At 43.5% G+C, this 21,957-nt stretch overlaps 1 protein-coding gene across 1 annotated transcript in view; it reads left to right on the plus strand.

The window, feature by feature from the left end:
- Positions 1 to 21,957, plus strand: part of ttc27 (tetratricopeptide repeat domain 27) — a 122,131-nt gene that overhangs the window by 18,890 nt on the left and 81,284 nt on the right. The window contains exons 4-7 of the mRNA XM_055902268.1: positions 2,972 to 3,112; positions 4,968 to 5,070; positions 19,475 to 19,639; positions 19,768 to 19,910. Coding sequence (XP_055758243.1) covers positions 2,972 to 3,112; positions 4,968 to 5,070; positions 19,475 to 19,639; positions 19,768 to 19,910 — 552 coding nt within the window. The remainder of the gene's footprint in view (positions 1 to 2,971; positions 3,113 to 4,967; positions 5,071 to 19,474; positions 19,640 to 19,767; positions 19,911 to 21,957) is intronic.

Genomic DNA, 21,957 nt, shown 5'->3' on the forward strand with positions numbered 1-21,957 from the left:
AAAAGATGACCCACCACCTGGATTCCTATGTAGCAAAATTTGAAATAGTTTTTTACTTTGGATAAAAGTAGAGACTCAGAGCTAGAAAATTGTATATCATACACTACAGTTGAGGAACAATGGGAAAGTAATTCTGCTTTGAAAGTTGATAAACTTGTAACCATACTTTTGAGAAAATGGACCTTGAATGCTTTGGTACACCTACTGGAGAGCTCTTCTTTGTCTACACCCATTCAGCATAGTTCACACCCTCTTAAGATTTAGCCCCACCCATTTCTTTCAGGATCACTTGAGGCCATGTGCTAAACCGAGTGAATAAGGTAGTGTAGTAAACAACCATAGATTTCAAGACTTAAAATAGTGAAAGTAGTAGCAATAAGTAGTAGTAAAAATGCACTTTTTGTCTAGTCCTCTGCCTATTTCCTAATCTGATTTTGGTGCAGGTCATGTTCTTCACATTATCATCTCTAGTAAACACACACTATATCAAATAAAATCAACGTTTATTTGTCACATGCAGAAGGTGTAAACGGTACATTGAAATGGTTACTTGCATAGTGGAGTCTTTATTTTGTTTAGACATGTAAACAATGAACCATAATCTCAACTATAATGCCGTGTTCAAAACAACTGGGAACTCGGAAAAATAGATTTGAAATGGTCATCCAACTCGGAATTCCAACTCAGCAACCCGGGCCTCCTCCTAGAGCTCCGTCTTTCCGACCTGAAGATCAGACATCATAATTTGACCTCCTATTTTTCAGAATTCCCAGTTGTTTTGAATGCGACATTACTACTATGCACCATGCGTGAATCTGCAGGTAACGAAAGCTAACCAACTAGGGTCAATGTTGGATAGCTAGCTAACATTAGGCTGGAACTAGCAATGAAAAAGACTTTCTGACAAAATTAGAAACGCATATCTGAAAATGTAGCAAGACTCTTACAAATATACATGGATGACAACTTCTCCCTCTGTCATGGATGCCATGGTAGCTCTTATTTTCAAGATGTAATCCGGAGACAGGTGTTTTATACAACAGCCTTCTGTTTTCGACTTTCGCCACATTTGGCAATCATCTCTCTGCTTCCACCAGGCATTCCACCGATTTCAAAACTCGGTCAACTTCTGTGACAACACTGTTGGTCTCCGTTTCTTCCCCATCACTTTCATCAGAAGATTAATGCCTGGTTCAATAAATGTTTTTACATAATTCAGGCATTTCCTCATCGTCTGATTCATTTTCAGTATCAGAGAGAGTCAGCATGGCAAGGTCGTCCTCCAGAAAATAGTCAATCACAACTTTTTCACACTGATCTTTGTCTAATAGTGCCTGTTGATTTCAGGGCAGAAACGTTGAGTGGAAGCAACACCTCAGTTAATGAATTCTTTAAAAAACAAGCTGCTGTATAAAGTTCTATCTGCAGATACTGAGCAGCTAATGTTATAGACCGAAGCATGCTACATGGCAGACCAATCCGAACTCATCTCTCGGCATGTCCAGCCCATCCATTATCTCAGCCAATCATGGATAGCTGTAAATTTAACTCATTTGTATTTACAAATGGCATACAAGTTTGTTATTAAGGCACATGAAAGTTCACATGTTCCAGAAGACATTCCTGCGAAAAAAGTATATTGATAATAAAAATAAAGTTCAAATGCCTCCTGTGAAGTAGTGATGTGCGACACACGCCTAGCTTCTTGAAACGGGTTACAAATGGTAACACGAGGAATAAAATACACAAATGCAGTTATATACAGGGAGTACCAGATCAATTTGCAGGGGTACAAGGTACGTATGTACATGAAGGCTGGGTAAAGTGACTAGGTATCTGGACAAGAAGTAGTAGACTGAAATTTGTCTTCCGCATTTAACCCAACCCCTCGGAATCGGAGAGGTGCCGGGGTCTGCCTTAATCGACATCCACTTCATCTGTGCCCGGGGAGCAGTTGTTGGGGGTTAACTACCATGCTCAAGAAGCAGCGTAAAAGTGTGTGTTTGTGAGAGTTTAGTGTGTGTATATACTGTGTAGTATACATGTCACTGAATTTCCCCCCCCCCTGTAGTATTGCGATACTACTTGGTGTCATGATACTTGGACTGGTATTGTATCGTTTGTAAAATGTTATCGTGACAACTGTAGGAGTAATGTGAGGGGGACAGGACCCAATTATGTGGGGGTGAGGAGACGCGATTGGTCGACTTAATCCCTCATTACACCAGAGACCGTCATTCTGCTGTTGAATACTTTTCCAGGCTGTGATTCATCTACCTTGTCGTTTAGAGGACCCTTGTAAATGGTGCTCCTCCATTTATGCATTGTGATCAACTCAATAAGTGCATGCCATCACTAATGTGCCACTGCATATTGGGGAAAAAAGGTATAAAGTTGCACTTATTGAGTTAATTAAAGTGTTTGTTCAAAGTAGTGGACTGGAGACACAGGCAAGAATCAAGATGTTTCTCTGGGTAAATCGCTCTTCCCCTCATACCCACTGTGACAGAGCCTGGGGACAGGCCACTGCCATGGAGTAGAGCTAAGAAGGTCTCCGGGTATGGAGGCTCAGTGAGGCAGACAGAGTAAACGGTTCAAACTTAGGCTTTATTACACAATTTACCTACAGAAATGCTTACAGATATGGAACTTAACCTTTTGTTACTGAAGTTCTACCATTTCTTAAACTGTCTTTTAGACCCAACCGGTCAACTGTTGGGTCTGATTGTCCAGCCAATCACACACTCGATTGACTAATGCCCCTCAGCTGGGCTCCATCAACCTACCAAGTGGGAATGTGCCGGGAGGAGCCGGAAAGTCGCAGGAAGGATGCGGAAAGAGGGTTAGAGATCTGTTGTCGTCTCGGGCATCACTTCAGGGGACAGAGCAGCAAAGCGACAACAGATCATGGATCTTTTCCTCAGCCGTATACCAGTCTAACTCCTCTCTGTGTCCTCTCTCTCCCTCCTAGCCTGGGGCCCTGACCTCAGCCCTGCTCAGCAGTCTTCTCCTGGATGGAGAGTCGGTGTACTGCCTGGTGGGGAATCCCTTCCTCCTGCTGCTGGCCAGGGTCCTGCTGGTCAACTGCTCTGCCAAGCTGGATAGCCTCCAGGTAAGAGAACATAGCGGAGATATCACTTTGTCACTGGACATTAGCTGAGCTGTGATTGTGAAATGACACTCGTCACGTCCACATTGTCTCTCCCCAACACAGAAAGATTAGTTGAGCGACAAAGGCAATACAGTGAAGATTCTGGCCAGGGAGACGGATGTGTACTTGACTCCAGATGTGCTGTGCTTGATTTGCCTTTCTCGCTCTAAGCCTCTGGAACTGGGAGAATCATTGGATGTGGGTGCAGAAACCTATTCCCACATTTCCATTCCCTGTCCACACACACAGTAATGGTTTGGATTTTCACTCCTTTGCCAGCACACCAATACATCTCTAGATTTATTTGCCAATCGCAATATAAAGTCAAGAGAAGAAAAAGCCTGGAAAGAGGAGAAATGACTAGAAACGATTTGGTTGACCGTTTTATGTGTGGATTAATTGGCGGAGTAGAGGACCTTGTGCATTTCAGGTAAAATACCAAGTCACTGTTTATATCCCAGAACAAATTAGCTAGCAACAGCAAGCTAGCTAAATATGACAAATTAGCTTGCAAGCTAACTATCTAAATTGCCATAAATGTTTAATGCTTTTCGATCTGTCCCCAAATTAATATAATTGGTTCAGAGTTTGTTTTGATATTTTAACCTGCATATTGTGATCGCGTTTGGTGTGGGGGGGCAAAATAAATTTATGCGCGATGGCCCACGCGCAGCCAGTTTGGGTTCCGTGTAAGGCATGTAACTTACACACTTCCCTTCAGCAGGTTAGTCACCTGTAAATATTTTACAGCCGTAATGGCTAAATAGTAGTTATTTAACTCCATATTGGTTGCCTTTTTGAGTTTCAGAAGCTCTCCAACACATCCTAAGAGCAAAAGAAGGCTGTTTTAGAGCTTTACATTTGCCTACATATTGTAACATGCTGAAAGAATGTTTGGTTTGATAAGAAATACTCTTAACTACAAGATCCATTCTAGAGATCATACTATTAGTTTGTGACACACACACACACACACACACACACACACACACACACACACACACACACACACACACACACACACACACACACACACACACACACACACGTTCACTTACCCTTGGAGTTCAGCGGCTGTCTAACTCAAAGGCGCGCTGTCCATTGCCCCCTTCACCTCTCCATCCCCCTGTACCTTCTTATTATCACCCAGCTTCTCCACCTCTCCCATCCCAGTCATAAAGAGAGGAGAAGATGGGGCTGTGACGTTCATCTGCGTATCACCCTCCTCTGAGACGGCAGTGTGTGTGCCCGTGTGTGTCATGAGAATATTGATTCAGGGAGGCAGACGATTAACGCACCATACGGCGACACGGTCGGGATAGCCGGCCTCGTGCAACGCAAATGAGAAAGATGTCCTCCCTGAAACGCAAATGGGCTTTTACATGGTTCACTACCTTTGGCCATGCAAGAGAGAAGGGATAGGGGAGAGAAACATGTACATGGCTTGGAGCTGTTATTTTCCCTGCCACTTTGTGTTTTGGTCAGAGATGATAAAAGAGGGAGTTTGCTATTTTTTGGGCTGTTTCAGCATCACTTAACTATAGCATTCTTTTGATATGTGTGTTAGTATGTAGGGTCAAAGTGGGTTGTCGTATGTGTTCAGTTGGTTCAGGCACTAGAACTGTAGTTATTTACTTGTATTATTTAGTTTCTATTATTTACTATAGTTATTTCGTTACGTGTGACCTTTATGTTTTGGGCCGTTGGTACAAAAGCGCACCCACTCTCCCATGCTCTTTCATTTACCTCTTGTTCCGCTTACCTTCTCCCACACTCACTAACCTGTTTCTGTTTTCTATGTTCCGCGTGTGTGCAGCTGCTGCCATGGTGGACCCTGCGCTACGTGAGCCTACACCAGCAGGTCTTGGAGGAGCGCTCTCCTCAGCTCCTCAGCCTGGCCCAAAGCAGCATAAAGAAAGGTCAGAGGTCAAAACTTGTTTATGCACCTTCTGGATGTTTGCCTTGATTGTCATAATTCAATGACGATGATATAAGATCCTATAAGAACTTATGTGCATCACTGTACCACCATGGGGGGGCTATGCTACCCATTACTTTGACCATAGAAGGCATGAAGCAAACGTTTTTGTGGGTTAGAAAGAAATGGGGATGAATCACATGTTGAAATGTGTTTCATTAGAATTGAAGTATTGAGCAAATGTAATACTTTTCTCGAGGCCGAAAGGAAATGATAAGAATAAGCCAACTACTTTAATGTTTGTGCATGGCAACTAATAGTATCCAAAAGGGCCAACATTATTTCCACACAGAATGTTTGTGTTGCACTTGACTGCTTGAAAACAAATGTATTTAATATATAGAGTATACAAGAGAGTATACAAAACATTACGAACACCTGCTCTTTCCATGACAGACTGACCAGGTGAATCCGGAACTAAATATTAAGGTGTTCCTTTTGTTTGGTATACTCAGTGTATATACTTGTGCATATTTGCAATCCAGTGTCATATGGCCTTAACCTAGGCTAATTTAAAATGCTAGGTGAAAGGTATATTTATCTCACTTTGGCCATCACCTTTGTGTATGTGTGTGGGCAGAGTGTGGCAGGGGATGAGCTCACAATGTCTCTGTTGTTGTCAAATTTGAAGTGGGCGTCGCTCCTCTGAATAGGAGTCTTATTTCATTGCGGCTATTGTGCTGGGTGGGTGAGGACAGCCAGGTTAATTTTCCTCAAAGGATTTACACGGAACCCAAACCGGCTGCGTGCTTGCGTCATCGTGCGTACATTTATCTTGTCCCCCCCCCACACCAAACGCGATCACAACACGCAGGTTAAAATATCAATACAAACTCTGAGCCAATTATATTAATTTGGGGACAGGTCGAAAGCATTAAACATGCATGGCAATTTAGATAGTTAGCTTGCAAGCTAATTTGTCCTATTTAGCTAGCTTGCTGTTGCTAGCTAATTTGTTCTGGGATATAAACAGTGCTGCAGGACTTGCAACGCGATCTGCGTCAGAAATAGAACTGACTTCTATTTTAGACCTTGGTGACGCAGACACTCGTTGGCGGGCGCGAGCATTGTGGGTGCAAAAATTGAATAACAGATTTCTAAATTTATTTTGCAACGTGCGAGCGGTGTAGTCAGCCTGTCAAAGGAGTCCACTTAAGGAAAACTCAGCTGTAAGCACATTTTATTCCCATTATCTTTGGACCACTTCTACACAGGACTCCTGATTAGGCCTTACCAGAATAGATAGCCTACCCGTTGTGTAGGACAGGAGACGAGTACATTAAGAACTTGATTAATAGTGTGATGGTTCAAAGAAGCCCCTAAAAATATCCCCCTCAGATAAAACTCAGATGACGTATAGCAAGCTGTTACCGTGAGCAATCTGGGTTAGATTGACGCAGTGCTATAATTAGGGATGCCCCCCCCCCCAAAAAAAATCTTAGTCTAAATGTTAAAAGGTGTATTTGTCCGTATATAGACAAACCCTATGTGTTTATATACTATAAACTATACAGTGTATTCATACCCCCTGACTTTTTCCACAAGTTGTTACATTACAGCCTTATTCTAAAATGGATTAAGTAACACAAATGTCCTCATCAATCTACACACAATACCCCATAATGACAAAGCGAATTAAGGTTTGTAAACATTTTTTCACATTTATAAAAAAACAAACAGATCTACTATTTACCTACGTATTCAGACCCTTTTGTGATGAGACTTTAAATTATTTCCATTGATAATCATTCTAAAACTTGATTGGAGTCCACCTGTGGCAAATTCAATTGATTGGCCATGATTTTGAAAGGCACACACCTGTATAAGGTCCCACAGTTGACAGTGCATGTCAGAGCAAAAACCAAGCCATGAGTTCGATGGAACTGTTCGTAGAGCTCCGAGACAGGATTGTGTCGAGGCACAGATCTAGGCAAGGGTACCAAAAAATGTCTGCAGCATTGAAGGTCCCCAAGAATACAGTGGCCTCCATCATTCTTAACTGGAATAAGTTTAGAACCATCAAGACTCTTCCTAGAGCTGGCAGCCAAGCCGATCTGAGCAATCGGGGGAGAAGGGCCTTCGTCAGGGAGATGACCAGGAATCTGATGGTCACTGATAGCTCCAGAGTTCCTCTGTGGAGGTGGAAGAACCTTCCTGAAGGACAATCATCTCCGCAGCACTTCGCCAATCAGGCCTTTATGGTAGAGTGGCTACTCCACACTAAAAGGCACATGACAGCCCAGGTTGGAGTTTGCCAAAAGGCACCTAAAGGACTCAGATGAAACCTAGATTTAACTCTTTGCCCTGAATGCCAAGCGTCACGTCTGTAGGAAACCTGGCACCATCCCTACTGTGAAGCATGGTGATGACAGCATCATGCTGTGGGGATGTTTTTCAGTGGCAGGGACTGGGTGACCAGTCAGGATCGAGGGAAAGCTTAACGGAGCAAAGTACAGAGAGCTTCTAAATGAAAACCTGCTCCAGAGCGCTCAGGACCTCAGACTGGGGCGAAGATTCACCTTCCAACAGGACAACGACCCTAAGCACACAGCCATAACAACACAGGAGTGATTTCGGGACAAGTCTCTGAATGGCCGGCCCAGCCAGAACCCGGACTTGAACCCTATCAAACATCTCTCGAGAGACCTGAAAATATCGGTGCAGCGACGCTCCCCATCCAACCTGACAGCGCTTGAGAGGATTTGCAGAGAAGAATGGGAGAAACTCCCCAAGCACAGGTGTGCCAAGCTTGTAGCGTCATACCCAAGGAGACTCAAGGCTGTAATGGCTACCAAAGGTGCTACAGAAAAGTACTGAGTAAAGGGTCTGAATATAAATGTGATATTTCAGTTTTTTTAAATTTATAATACATTTTCAAAAATTTCTACACCAGTTTTTCTTTGTCATTATGGGCTGTTGTGTGTAATTTGAATGGGGGGAAAAACTATTTAATCCATTTTAAAATAAGGCTGTAATGTAACAAAATGTGGAAAAAGTCAAGTGGTCTGAATACTTTCCAATTGTTGTACGTAGGTTAATGAGCTTGTCTAATGCTTTAAGCTCACTTTTTAATTAAAATAATTAAGCCACACAAGTGACTTGAGGGAGCCAGAGATCAAGATAACCAGAAAAGAAACATGTTTTCCAACCCTCACCCTTGCTGCTGGCCTTCTTAAATTCTACCGTTAAGCTCCTGAAGTTGACCGTAATAGGCTACACCATAGGTCGGCAACCTTTTCCATTTGGAGTGCCATTTCTACCAATCTGCATGCCAGGTATGATTTTCGTATGCACATTTTTGTGGAACAGTTTCATATAAATTATTTATAAAGTCTTCATATCTCAATCATTATCATGTGATGAATAAAAAATCTAAAATTAGCTTCTTGTCATTACCAACTATTTGTATTGTATGTAAATTGAACCTTTAACTAGGCAAGCCAGTTAAGAACAAATCGTTTTTTACTATGACAGCCTACCCCAGCCAAACCCTCCTCTAACCCGGACGACGCTGGTCCAATTCTGCGCCAGTGAGGGCCCTAAGTTTCCTGCGCCTGTGAGCTCCAGACAGACACCGCTGTAGACTATTTGCACAAATTATAATAAGTAATCAGGTAGGCCTATTATTACTCTCCCTGTGAGTGGTAATCAAAAGAGAGCTGGAAAGATTTTTCAAATGAGATACGTTGAGGAACTATTGTCATTCTCAATGGATGTTATAACAGACTTTGTTTGCTTGCTGCTTGAGGTGAAGAAAAAATCGTTGAGAAGCTTATTAGTGGTCGTGAGTTAAGACAATCATAAATGCAATGAGTTTTCCAAATTGGCACATTTATAGGCCGTTTGCGCGCAGGCCAGGTAGCCTAGGTCTACTTCTATGCGTAATCAGGTGCTTACTCAACTTTGACTGCAGCGCTACAAACGAAACAATTCATGAATTGACAAATCAAATGGATTGAAATAAACCAGAACGCATTCCTTACAAACGTAGCATAGGTTGTTCGGTCCTCAAACATCGTGGCCGCTCTGACAATGAGAACAGTAAAAGACTGTCATAATAATATATTGAATACATTAACAGAAATGACCCTAACCAAACTAACATTGTAGATTAGAATGGTGAATTTACTACTGGTGTGCCTTCTCCGCGGCCTCCGCAATGGATTAGTTCACTGAGACAGGCGTGATTTAGACAGTTGTCTTGTGTGCATAAAAAAATTATAGATATAATATACAGTATCAGTAAAAAGTTAGGACACCTACTCATTCAAGGGTTTTTATTTTTACTATTTTATACATTGTAGAATAATAGTGACGACATAACTATGAAATAACACTTGGAATCATGTAGTAACCGAAAAAGTGTTTTAACAAATGTAAATTTACACGTGTGCCTTGTCGAAAGTTAATTTGTGGAATTTCTTTCCTTTATGCCAATGAGTTGGTGTGACAGGGTAGGGTTGGTATACAGAAGATAGCCCTATTTGATAAAAGACCAAGTCCATATTATGGCAGGAACAGCACACATAAGCAAAGCGAAATGACAGTCTATCATTACTTTAAGACATGGTCAGTCAATCCGGAACATTTCAAGAACTTTGAAAGTTTCTTCAAGTGCAGTCGCAAAAACCATCAAGCGCTATGATGAAACTGGCTTTCATGAGGACTGCTACAGGAAAGGAAGACCGAGAGTTACCTCTGCTGCAGAGGAAAAGCTCATGACAGTTACCAGCCTCAGAAATTGCAGCCCAAATAAATGCTTCAGAGTTCAATTTCTGCGAAGAAACAACTGCCAAAGGACAGCAATAATAAGAAGAGACTTGCTTGGGCCAAGAAACACGAGCAATGGACATTAGACCGGTGGAAATCTGTCCTTTGATCTGATGAGTCCACATTTGAGATTTTTGGGTCCGACAGACGTGTCTTTGTGAGACGCAGAGTAGGTGAACGGATGATATCCGCATGTGTTTCCCACCGTGAAGTTTGGAGGAGGTGTGATGGCGTGGGGGTGCCTTGCTAGTGACACTGTCTGTGATTTATTTAGAATTCAAGGCACACTTAACCAGCATGGCTACCACAGCATTCTGCACCGATATGCCAGTTCCACTAAGCACAAACCAGATGGGATATCATTTGTTTTTCAACAGGACAATGACCCAACACACCTCCAGGCTGTGTAAGGGCTATTTGACCAAGAAGGAGAGTGATGGAGTGCTGCATCAGATGACATGGCCTCCACAATAACCCGACTTTAACCCAATTGAGATGGTTTCGGGATGAGTTGGACCACAGAGTGAAGGAAAAGCAGCTAACAAGTGCCCAGCATATGTGGGAACCCCTTCAAGACTGTTGGAAAAGCATTCCAGTTGAGGCTGGTTGAGAGAATGCCAAAAGTGCACAAAGCTGTCAAGGCAAAGGGTGGCTACTTTGCAGAATCTAAAATATTAATTGTTTTTATGTTTTACCCATTTTTGGTTACTACATAATTCCGTATGTGTTATTTCATGGTTTTGATGTTTTCAGTATTTACAATGTAGAAAATGTTAAAAATAAAGAGAAACCCTTGAATGAGTAGGTGTCCAAACTTTTTACTGGTACTGCATATATTTTTGCTTCTTCTCTACGAAATAAATCTTGGTCGACCAACAGCCTAACGACAAACAATCGACCATTTGACTAAATGGGGTCAGCCCTAGTTATAATGCAATGCATGTAACGCTTTGCTTGAGTAGCAATTTTTATTGAAAGATTATGTAGTTATGATATGACCAAATACCTGCATCATTATCATGATATTGAGGGCTGACTTTACCTTGAGACATCCTAGAGAACGTGACAGGTTTGCGAAGCATGCCTGCTTTAGAAGGCCATGTCGACAGCCAGCAAGTCCATGGTGGAGACAGTCGGAGGTGAGATCTGTCAGTTCCATCCATAATGTTGGAGTTTTTCATTGGTTGAGGCTGTGGGAGCACCCACCGTTGATGCCGAGCTGAGACATTTGACTTTTCTACGGACTCTGCCATTCTGTTATTTCCCTCATCAGCATGGGGGAAATAAGCACTGTTTCAACAGAAAGAGCACGTTAGCTCCATTTTTGATCCAGAACCCTAATATGAGCAATTTATTAATTCTCTCCCCATCTCTCACTGCTCTTTATCACTTTAGGGAGATTTGGAGTGTGGCTGGCTGGGCCACAGAAATATAATACCATTTCAAAGCAGCGGGGCTCATGTCAGCATTGACACATTCTCTGCGCTTCATATCCCTCTTAAAGATGACATCCCTTCCTCGAACTGACAGCCGACAAAGCACTAACCTTTTTGTTCTCCCCCACTGGAAGCCAGTTCAGTTTGGAATCAGAAAGAAACCGTTTGACTGGGAAATTTGCCAACCAAGGCCGTAACAGGGAGGCTGCTGGTGTTTTTCCTTTTTAGACAGTTCTGCAATGTGATGCCTTCATTGGCTCTTGAACAAAGATTGTTTAGTGTGTCTGAGTTTTCAGACTGTTGGTGGTGAAATTGCCGCTAGATTATCCCTGGCTCCCGCTCTGCTGTGTCTGGCACATTGGGTTTGTAATTGCACATTGAATTGCAGTGTAGGAACAGGTAGTCTATTAATCGTTCAAGAGGCAGGGAACCATACAAACATAAAATTATTAAACCCAGAATTAGTAATCTGATTTGGGAAGGAATTGAGAGCTCTTTGAGAAAGGATTAAAATATACTCTACTGAATAGACCTTTTGGAGTCTTGACTTCAGAGAACACTGCACAAGCTAACCAATCAATTGTCCCCGTCTTTTGTGAGAGCTAGTCATCTATTGATTGATGTTACCTCAGGAAGGGCACCAAAAGCATTTGACTTGATACCATGGGTGTAATCAGTACTCCAAACAGTTGCAAAACATTCCGGTTTTGCAATGAAAACTGGTGTTTCTATTGGACAGGTTCAGCAAATGGGGGGACCTACCTGAATCTGTCCAATAAACTCTTAATTTTTCATTGCAAAACAGAATGAGTAATGATTACACCCATGAACGTGAGGGGTAAGTGTGAAGTTAATGTGCTCCACTTATCTATTTTCAGGAGTTCACTTAAAGGAAAGATTGACCTATTTTGAATGTTATATTTTGAATGTTATATCGTTTTTGTTCATCTCTGAGCGATGTTCTATTCCCAGGCTAATGTAATGTGTATCTGAGCTATTGCTGATCAAGCAGGCTGATATACAGCCGGTATGATGAGTTTAGCATCATATGCAAAATGGGTGAATCTTTCCTTTAAAACCTCCTAAGGACCCGTCCCTTTTTTTCAATTTTCGCCTAATGACATACCCAAATCTATATGCCTGTAGCTCAGTACTGAAAACGATATGCATATTATTGGTACCATTTGAAAGGAAACACTGAAGTTTGTGGAAATGTGAAAGGAATGTAGGAGTATTTAACACAATAGAACTGGTAAAAGATAACACAAAGAAAAAGCCAACCGTTCTTTTGTATTTTTTTTGTACCGTCTTTGAAATGCAAGAGAGAGGCCATAATGTTTTATTCCAGCCCAGGTGCAATTTAGATTTTGGCCACTAGATGGCAGCAGTGTACGTGCCAAGTTTTAAACTGATTCAATGGATCATTGAATTTCTTTTCAAAATGTTGTATCAAGACTGGCCAAATGTGCCTAATTTGTTTATTAATAACTTTATGTTCAAAACTGTGCTCTCTCCTCACACAATAGTATGGTATTCTTTCACTGTAAAACCCACTAAGTTGGACAGTGCAGTTAGATAACAAGAATTTAAGATTTCTGCCAATATCAGATATGTCTTGGTCCTAGGAAGTTTTCTTGTTACTTACAACCTCAAGCTAATCACATTAGCCTACGTTAGCTCAACCGTCCCGTGGAAGAAGTTAAGTCCTAGGGGCTTTAGTAATGGTCTCTATATTATTTCCAAAATGTCAAATGTTTATTAAATTGACGAACTGATAATTTGTTCAATGTAGAAAACACACCTGTTCTTCATTTATCCTGATATAGTACACATTGGTCTATTCACATCAATTAAGTAATAGGCCTACTTGACCTTTGAAATGATAGTATTCCATAAATGTAACTTAATAACCAATGATGTTGAAGGGCACAGGGTTATTTCATTATAGCCTATGTTTTGGAACTTGCCTATTTTGAGGACTTAGACTGACAATTTCTTTCAACTGGGAAGGTTATTTTATCTAGCTGCAGGGACCGAGGGCCTCTGTGTGAATTGTTAAGTGTGGTTGGAGGTGCTGGGTTTTCCACCTGGGGCAACAAGGAGAGACATTCGTCTAGCTTTAAGGGGGCATCTGGGAAAGTGGTTTACCTAGTTGGCCTGCTCTTGGGAGAGGCGGCGACAAGCCCCATCCTTAGTCCTGGAAGAGGAGCCATGGCATCTGTCCTCCCGCTCAACACTTTAACTGGGCGGAGATAGGGAAAGATGGCGGGAAGAGTAGAAATGAAGAGGGGGTAGACAAACAAGTTGAGGAATGCAAATGGAGCGACAAATGGAACATATTCAATCCCTGCTACAGATGGAACTCTGAGATGTCACACCTCTGAATCACAGGCAGTGAGGCACATGCAGATATACACTGCATGGTTATATCAGCATGATCCATTATTACCTTTCAACCTTGGTAGCTACATCGCTGTAAATCCAAGCCAGTTGGTGGCCGCATTCTACAGAGCTGGTTTGGGTTGAGGATTATACCTGTATCTACAGTATCCATATATGACCTCTGTGTTTCCCTCTGTATTAGGATCTGCATTTGCATGAAAACTCCTGTTTGACTACTGAGAAGCCTGACCGCCGCTGTATGACTCATACTGACAGGGACATGGAAGGGAGGGAGTGAGGTAATTGGGTAGGCGGAGGAGGGAAACATCAGCTGCGTTGAAGTCGCTCTCTCCCCCACCTGAAGGATGAAGTCAGTCAGCCTGCCTGTGGAACTCCAGTCTGGCTCTGATCTAATCAGAACCTAGGAGAGACGCCAGCAAGATGGATCAGCCCTGCCACAGCCTCCACCGAGGGCTCTGTGTGGGCTGAGGCACCAGGGCATGCTGGTGGGAGTGGGGCATCTAAACATTGGTACTGGTGCCAGGCAGCCCGCCCCCTCAATGGCTATTGTGAGCAGTGCAGCGAAAGCCCTAATTTCCTCAGCAATGGGAGGTAGCCCCAGAGAGCCTAGGGCAGGGGTATTGAGGAGAATGGTACGAGCATTTTTAGGTTGGCACACTGCAGCAAACCCCCACCTCTCCCGCATGGAGTTATGAGAATGGTGGATGAGAAGAGGCACGGGCACTGAATATAGCATTGGCTCTTGTAGTGAGTAGCAGAGTATTGGGATACGCAGGCAGTGTGATACATCCTGTCAGTTTGACCGTCATAGAAGTCTGTTTTCCATGTCTGACACAAGACACCGTCCTAACGTCTTGTCTATATGCGCTCAATGTTCCGGGACAATCAAGGAAAGAAGGAAAACAGCAGATGAACACAGTGGCCGGGGCTGTGTGAAAAAACCTGCTGCGCTGACTCCTTCAGTGTCCAGCCAGATCTATGCATCAACACAGCTAGGGTTGAAATCTGCTCCAGTTTGAGAGGTCGCCAGGCGCCGCGGCCAACCTGTCACTGCTGCTGGGCCACTGCACCCAGGAGGGAGTTGCTGATGCCAGTCCTGCTGCCAAACACATTGCTTTAATGTTAGGGAAATGTTATGTTTGCCTGTGAGCAGCTCTGCTGAGGTTTTCACATAAGGGGATGTCAGATTCTGAAAGCAATCTATCACAATATTTGCTCTCACAAATGGAATTATGTACCGCCATATTGTGAATTATAGTAACATGGAAGAATTTTGGCTTTTCACCATACATTTTTATAAAAAATTGTTCACTGAGACGTTTGCTAATGGTCATAGTGCATCTTATAAAAATCCAGGTCCTCTGTATTCTCCCAAGTGATGGTTGATTGAGCATGACTAAAAGACCTGACACCTAAAACATGTGACACAAACACAGGTGCTGGTTCTCCTGCGCTTTGCACCTACCGCTGTTGACAGATTGAGTGCCCAAAGCCCCCAATGTTGTGGTTGTGTGAACTGTGAAGAAATCACTTGGCTTGGTTGTGCTATTCCCTTTTGCCCTCTGTGGTGGGTATATTGACTGTTCTGTCCTTCACACTCACTTTCACCGCAGTGGTGGGCAACAAATCACTGGTGAAACACATGACATATTATCTATTGTTTATGTATAAAGGAGTATGTCGTTGATTAATTGGTTTAGCCAGGGTGCACAACAGAGTTTTCCTCTCTTACTACACTTGACATTTCAGTCATTTAGCAGACGCTCTTATCCAGAGGGACTTAGTTAGTGCATTCATCTTGAAATACCATTGTGTATATATATAGTGTAGCTATGTGGACACCTCTTCAAATGAGTGGATATGGATATTTCAGCCACACCCGTTGCAGACAGGTGTATAAAATCGACCACACAGCCATGTAATCGCCATAGATAAACATTGGCAGTAGAATGACCCGTACTGAAGAGCTCAGTGACTTTCAACGTGGCACCGTCATAGGATGGCACCTTTCCAACAAGTCAGTACGTCAAATTCCTGCCCAGCTAGAGCTGCCCGGTCAACTGTAAGTGCTGTTATTGTGAAGTGGAAAAGTCTAGGAGCAACAATGGCTCAGCCGCGAAGTGGTAGGCCACACAAGCTCACAGAATGGGACCGCCGAGTGCTGAAGCGTGTAGCGCGTAAAAATCATATGTCCTCGGTTGCAACACTCACTACCGAGTTCCAAACTGCCTCTAGAAGCAACATCCGCACAAGAACTGTTCGTCGGGAGGTTCATGAAATGGGTTTCCATGGCCGAGCAGCTTGCCAAAAAGCCTAAGATCACCATGCGCAAGGCCTTCATCTGGCAGTCCGACGGACGATTCAGGGTTTGGCGGATGCCAGGTCTACGCTACCTGCCCGAATGCAGTGCCAACTTTGAAGTTTGGTGCAGGAGGAATAATAATCTGGGGCTGTTCATGGTTCGGGCTAGGCCCCTCAGTTCCAGTGAAGGGGAATCTTAACGCTACAGCATACAATGACATTCTAGATGATTCTGTGCTTCCAGCTTTGTGGCAACAGTTTGGGGAAGGACCTTTCCTATTTCAGCAATGCCCACGTGCACAATGGCCATGTGCACCATACATAAATGGTTTGAATAACTCTGTGTGGAAGAACCTCAACCCCATCGAACACCTTTGGGATGAATTGGAACGCCGACCTTGAGCCTGACCTCACATATGCTCTTGTGGCTGAATGGAAGCAAGTCCCCGCTTCAATGTTCCAACATCTCGTGGAAAACCTTCCCAGAAGAGTGAAGGCTGATAGCAGCAAATGGGGGACCATCTCCATATTAATGCCCATGGTTTTGGAATGAGATGTTAAATGAGCAGGTGTCCACACACTTTTGGTCATGTAGTGTAGGTGAGACAACCACATATCACAGGCATAGTAAGTACACTTTTCCTCAAAGTAGTTATCAGCAAAGTCAAAGCTAGGAAGGGGGGGGATAAATTCTGTTGGTAAGTGATTTTTTTTCTTTTTTTTCTTCTCTCTCGGGGGTCTAGTTGAGGGGGATTATTTAAGATACTCTTTGAAGAGGTAGGGCTTTTTGGGCAGGGACTCTGCTCTCCTAGCTTCAGGGGAAAGCTGTTTCCACCAGTGTGGTGCCAGGACTGAGAAGCGCTTGAACTGGGCTGAGCGTGAGCTGCCCTCCCGTAGGGGTGCGAGGGCCAAGAGACCAGAGGTAGCAGAACGGAGTCCTCGGGTTGGGGTGTAGGGTTTGAGCATAGCCTGAAGGGAGGGGCAGTTCACATTGTTGCTCCGTAGGTAAGCACCATGATCTTGTAGTGGATGCGTGCTTCGACTGGAAGTCAGGAGTGTGCGGAGGAACGGGGTGACATGGGAGAACATGGGAAGGTTGAAACCAGGCGGGCTGCAGGATGGCACAAGCGGGGAGTCCAGCCAACAGCTAGTTGCAGTAGTCCAGATGGGACATGGCGAGTGCCTGGTTTAGGACCTTTGCCGCTTCCTGTGTGAGGTAGGGTCATGCTCTACGGATGTTGTAGAGCATGAACCTGCAGGATCGAGTCACTGCTTTGATGTTTGCAGAGAACAACAGGGTGTTGTCCAGGGTCACGCCAAGATTCTTTGCACACTTGGAGGGCGACATTGTGGAGTTGTCAACTGTGACGGAGAGGTTTTTTAGCGGGTAGGCCTTCCACGAGAGGAAGAGCAGCTTCGTGTTGTCGAGGTTGAGCATGAGGTGGTGGACCAACGTATGAGATATGAGTCAAGTGTATCAAGGAGTCAAGCTTATTGAGTAACTCTCCAAGGGCACCTGGTGGGCGATAGATGACAACAATATTAAGCTTGAGCGTACAAGTGACATTGACGGCATGGAATTCAATGAGCAGATGGACAAGTGAGAGAATCTCCAGTTAGGAGAAATGAGTAGCCCTGTGCCACCACCGCGACGGCCTGATGCTCTTTGACTATGAGAGGAAACGTAGTCAGATGAGGAAAGAGCAGCTGGAGTAGCAGTGTTCTCTGGGGTAATCTATGTCTCCATCAGGGCCAAAAGGTCAAGGGACTGAAGGGCAGCATATCAAATTTAAGAAATAGTGGGACTGAGACGGAAGGGGTAGGGCCCCTTGAAACACCATTTTCTGTTTCACCTTCCCTTCGTTTCAGGGTGGTTTGAGCTCATTAAGTCCACTTGTTTGCCCATTGGTTTATCCTATTGTTTAGACCTGCCACTAGGTCAGTAGTAGTAGACCACAGTTTAAGATTGTTCTGCTTAATTATAGTTGACCTCTGCTTTAAACGTGAGTTCACTTTTTTGTTGTTGTGGGGGGTTGTGTGTGTGTCGGGTGAGTATGAAGGGTGGCGTGGCTCTAGAGGCTATGAAACAAACAGCCAATCCAAATTCCAGAGGTGCAGCCAGTGAAAGACCACACAATCCCTTTTACTGCTCTGTGAGCTCTGAGGTGTGAAAGGCATGCAGATTGGAAAGGGGATTTTTACAATCTGTTTTCTTTCTCTCATACGCTTTGCTGTTGGTTTTGAGTTGACACTGAGGATCGGATACAATAATGTACATTATTTCAACACTGACTGTTATTGTGGTCTCTTTTTGGCCTCTTTCACCCTACAATAACATTTCCTGAGAATTAATAAATCAGTCAGTGTTTTGTTCTAACAATGCCCAAATAACAGACACCTAATAAAAGGATTAGCAGTAAACCCGTAAAGGTATATGCTCTTGTCCTGTGTTGGCCCGTGCTAATGGTATGTGGTTGCTTGCGATGTCATGCAGAAAGGGTCGTTATCAGTAGATATGAAATGGATAATGTTTTGAGTGAAATGGGTGGGGAGGTACAGTATTACCTGATCCAAATATTGTGCTCTGTCAAGGATGTTTGTTTCAGAGCAGATCCCATGCTCCCTGGCAACCTAGCAATGCAGAGGGATTGGTCACGACACCTTTTCACACTGTTCGTTTTCTTCTATCCAAATTTGAAATTGGGTAAGGACTTACACCTTTTCTTTCATCCCCCTCTGTTCCTTTGTCATCGTCTTAACTACCGTCCGTCAAGGTGTAGCAGCTCTAACCCAACACGGCTGTTGTGGTGTTATTTTATCCTTACAAAAGTGCCCCCTCCCGTTGCACATGTCACAACAGCCCAGGAAGCTCATTTCCCGGTGTGAAATAGCTGCAGTGAAGGTGACACACAAGGCGCAGAGTAAATCTCTCTGGCATGGGCCCGGGCTGCCTCATAAATGTTGAATGGGGGAACGCGAGGGTACGTGGCGTCATGAATTATACACATTAGGAGCCAGGGATAATTTCCACACCGCGCACGGCCTTGAACGAGACTAAACTGATAGGACGAAGCCAAAACACCTTTTCTCTCCTCCGCTGTCCATTTGTCTCTTTTAATGTGTCTCCTCAAGGTCTCTCTCGCTCTGTGTTGCCGACCAATGGCCTCATGGTAATGGTCTGCAGGTGCACTGAGCTCTTATTGACCTCTGGATGTTCTTCAATAGAGTTTTAGGAGTAGATGAGATGTGCCGTCTTTTGGTGCTAAAATACGATGTGGGGTGGTAGGTTTTGAGAACTTGAAAGATGTGAAAAACTTATTTGTATTCATTTATTTTCACTCTTAACTGATAATAGCTTATTAAATCTATGCAAATGATTCTACGTTTAACTGAAATAGGTCATCTTCTCATCCTTTTACCTCATCTTCTTTGCAGTAATGAAGTGTGAGTCTCTGTTCTCTGAGGGAACCCTCCGGAACCTGTCCATCCAGTTCCACCTGGAATGTGGCTACACGTCTCTGACCTACTATGAGTACAACCCAGCCAAGGAGCACTTTCAACGGGCCAAGGAACTCTCTGGCCTAGATATGAACATGATAGGTAGGTACAGTAGGCTTGGACCGGTCTCAACATACAGTAACAGCTTGACTGTTTTAGAAGGCCTACAGTTTTGGTCAGGGAAGTGTATGTGTAACATGGTAATTGGATGAGGTCTTCGCTTCATGCAGGTGCTCTGGGCAAACGGACTCGTTTCCAGCAGAACTTCCTTGCCCAGCTGATCCTGGATGTCAAGCGTAAGGAAGACATCCCAGCCCCTGAGCCAGACAGTGAGCTGACCCTCTCCCCCACCCCACTGGCCAGCCTGCCCAAGGTAAGCACTCTACACCTTTCACCTTCACCCTCTCTCACTTTGGGCGGCAAATCCAGTGTGATACTCACTGTCAACAGCAGAGGGGGATCTCCACCCCTCAATAACTGATGTGATATTCTGTAGTGATGGAGGCCTTGGAAAATCAGGACGAAAGTGACTGCAGGGAGAATTCCCATTCTCTGTCTTTCCTCAGTGAGAAGTCGGTGGGGGGTAGGTTTATTGCATTCTAGAACGGCTGTTCGGCCTCATTTGTCAGGTCAGGCGTAGCCAGTGTCCATGCCGAGCTTGCCTTTGGCTTGGCGGAGAGGGATGACAGGTTTTTTGGGCTATTTTCAGGAGACCCATTCCTCAAGCCACTCAAGTCAGATCCCTAGATACCTCTGTTTTGTTTTGAAAGTTTTTAATATTCTTTTATGGCATGTTACCAGCAACCACATTACTTTCCCTTCATTGGATAATGACCTTGCCCTCAGACTCACAGCACTGAGAATGGTCCAGTTAGCATTAGTACTACCCTTCGGTTTCTACCATTTTACTGATTTATGCATATCCCATGGATGGGGTGTGCAGTACAGAACTGGGATATGTTGCGATTCCCTCCGTTTTGTGGCTCACTGAACATGGGTACAGTGCTATGATGTCACTGAATGAAGGGTGACGATTAGAGCCCAACGATATAGCATTTTTGGGTCTCTTACCGATTTTTAGTTAGGCAAAAGTCAGTGATGTTAATCGGTTAGCTGCCGAAAATACATTTGACCGTTTATGCTTATCGGTCTATAGGTTAATTTGCATCATTTGGTGGAATTAAATTGGCCAGTGTGTACAGAGCCTAGTTTGAGGAGCAGAATGGCCTACCACCTGTCAGACAGCGCGAGAGGTGCTCCTCATGAAGCCTGTAGGTTACTGGAGTGAAATCTGCTTTTGTAAGCCTAGTCACTGAGCAAGAAATGAACATTCTAAATGCAATCTTGTTACAAACGTTGGTTGCCACGATTAAAAAGGAGCTATTTTCCCCCCAATCTCAACTTGTAAAGCACGCCTCCCATTCGCCACTCGGATGCGTAGGCTATAGCCTGCCTACGGTTGACTATCAGCGTGTCACCCACCACTTTGTAATGGGAGATTGAAGCGATATAATTGTTTGAAACCTGAACGTTTTACTTTACTTCAAATCATGAGGCATGGTTTACCTGGCTTCAAAGTAGCCATGCGAAAATCCATCCGTAGGAACGTGGAGGCAATTATTTTATAAAGACTTCCTCATGCCATTGTTCCATTGGTTTTCATATCAACTATCTTTCATTGTCCATAGGCCAAAGTGACAATCCTAGTCATATTAGCAACCTATTATTGTAGCTGTTATTATATTCCCCCTCTAGTTTCTGATGGAGATTTTCATCTGTCACATATGGAACTGCTCGCATGAGGTGCGCTGTTTAGGACTGTGTTTTCCGCAAATTGCATTTTGGCAAATGTTTGAAAATGACTGGAGTTAAATGTTTAATAATAGGCTACGGTCTTTGACTGTAAGACGATAGGCTCGCTATTGTTGCATGTTTCCATTAAGTTTTTAATGAAAAATGTCTGGTCCTTGTATGCATGCATGGTATCAGGAAGAAGCGAGATGTTTCACTCGGCAAAATCTGTACAATGCTTTACTATGGGCTTATTCAGGGCCTAAGCTTGTCGCCTGCCTTCTCGCCTTGGGACGACTCCCGTTGTTAGGGCGGAAACATAAGCATCTCGTCATTATATACAGACTTCTGATAGTATTTTCAGTTGGTCACGTCATTTTACTGTTTCAAATTATTTTATTTTTTTTACTGTTTGTTGACCGGTTAATGACGGTCAGTTTTGTTGGCAGCAAAATTGACTGTAATTTCCATCCCTGCGGTCAATTTTTTACATTTATTTAATTTTTTAGAGGTGGAATGTATTATTTATTTTTTTACACATTGTTCTCCGAAGATTAACAGATACCCTAAATTATGATTTCTTAACTAAATATGTAAAATTACATTATTTTATTTGTGGTTATGTGATG

This window comes from Salvelinus fontinalis, chromosome 37 (genome assembly GCF_029448725.1).
Source record: "Salvelinus fontinalis isolate EN_2023a chromosome 37, ASM2944872v1, whole genome shotgun sequence".
NCBI lineage: Eukaryota > Metazoa > Chordata > Actinopteri > Salmoniformes > Salmonidae > Salvelinus > Salvelinus fontinalis.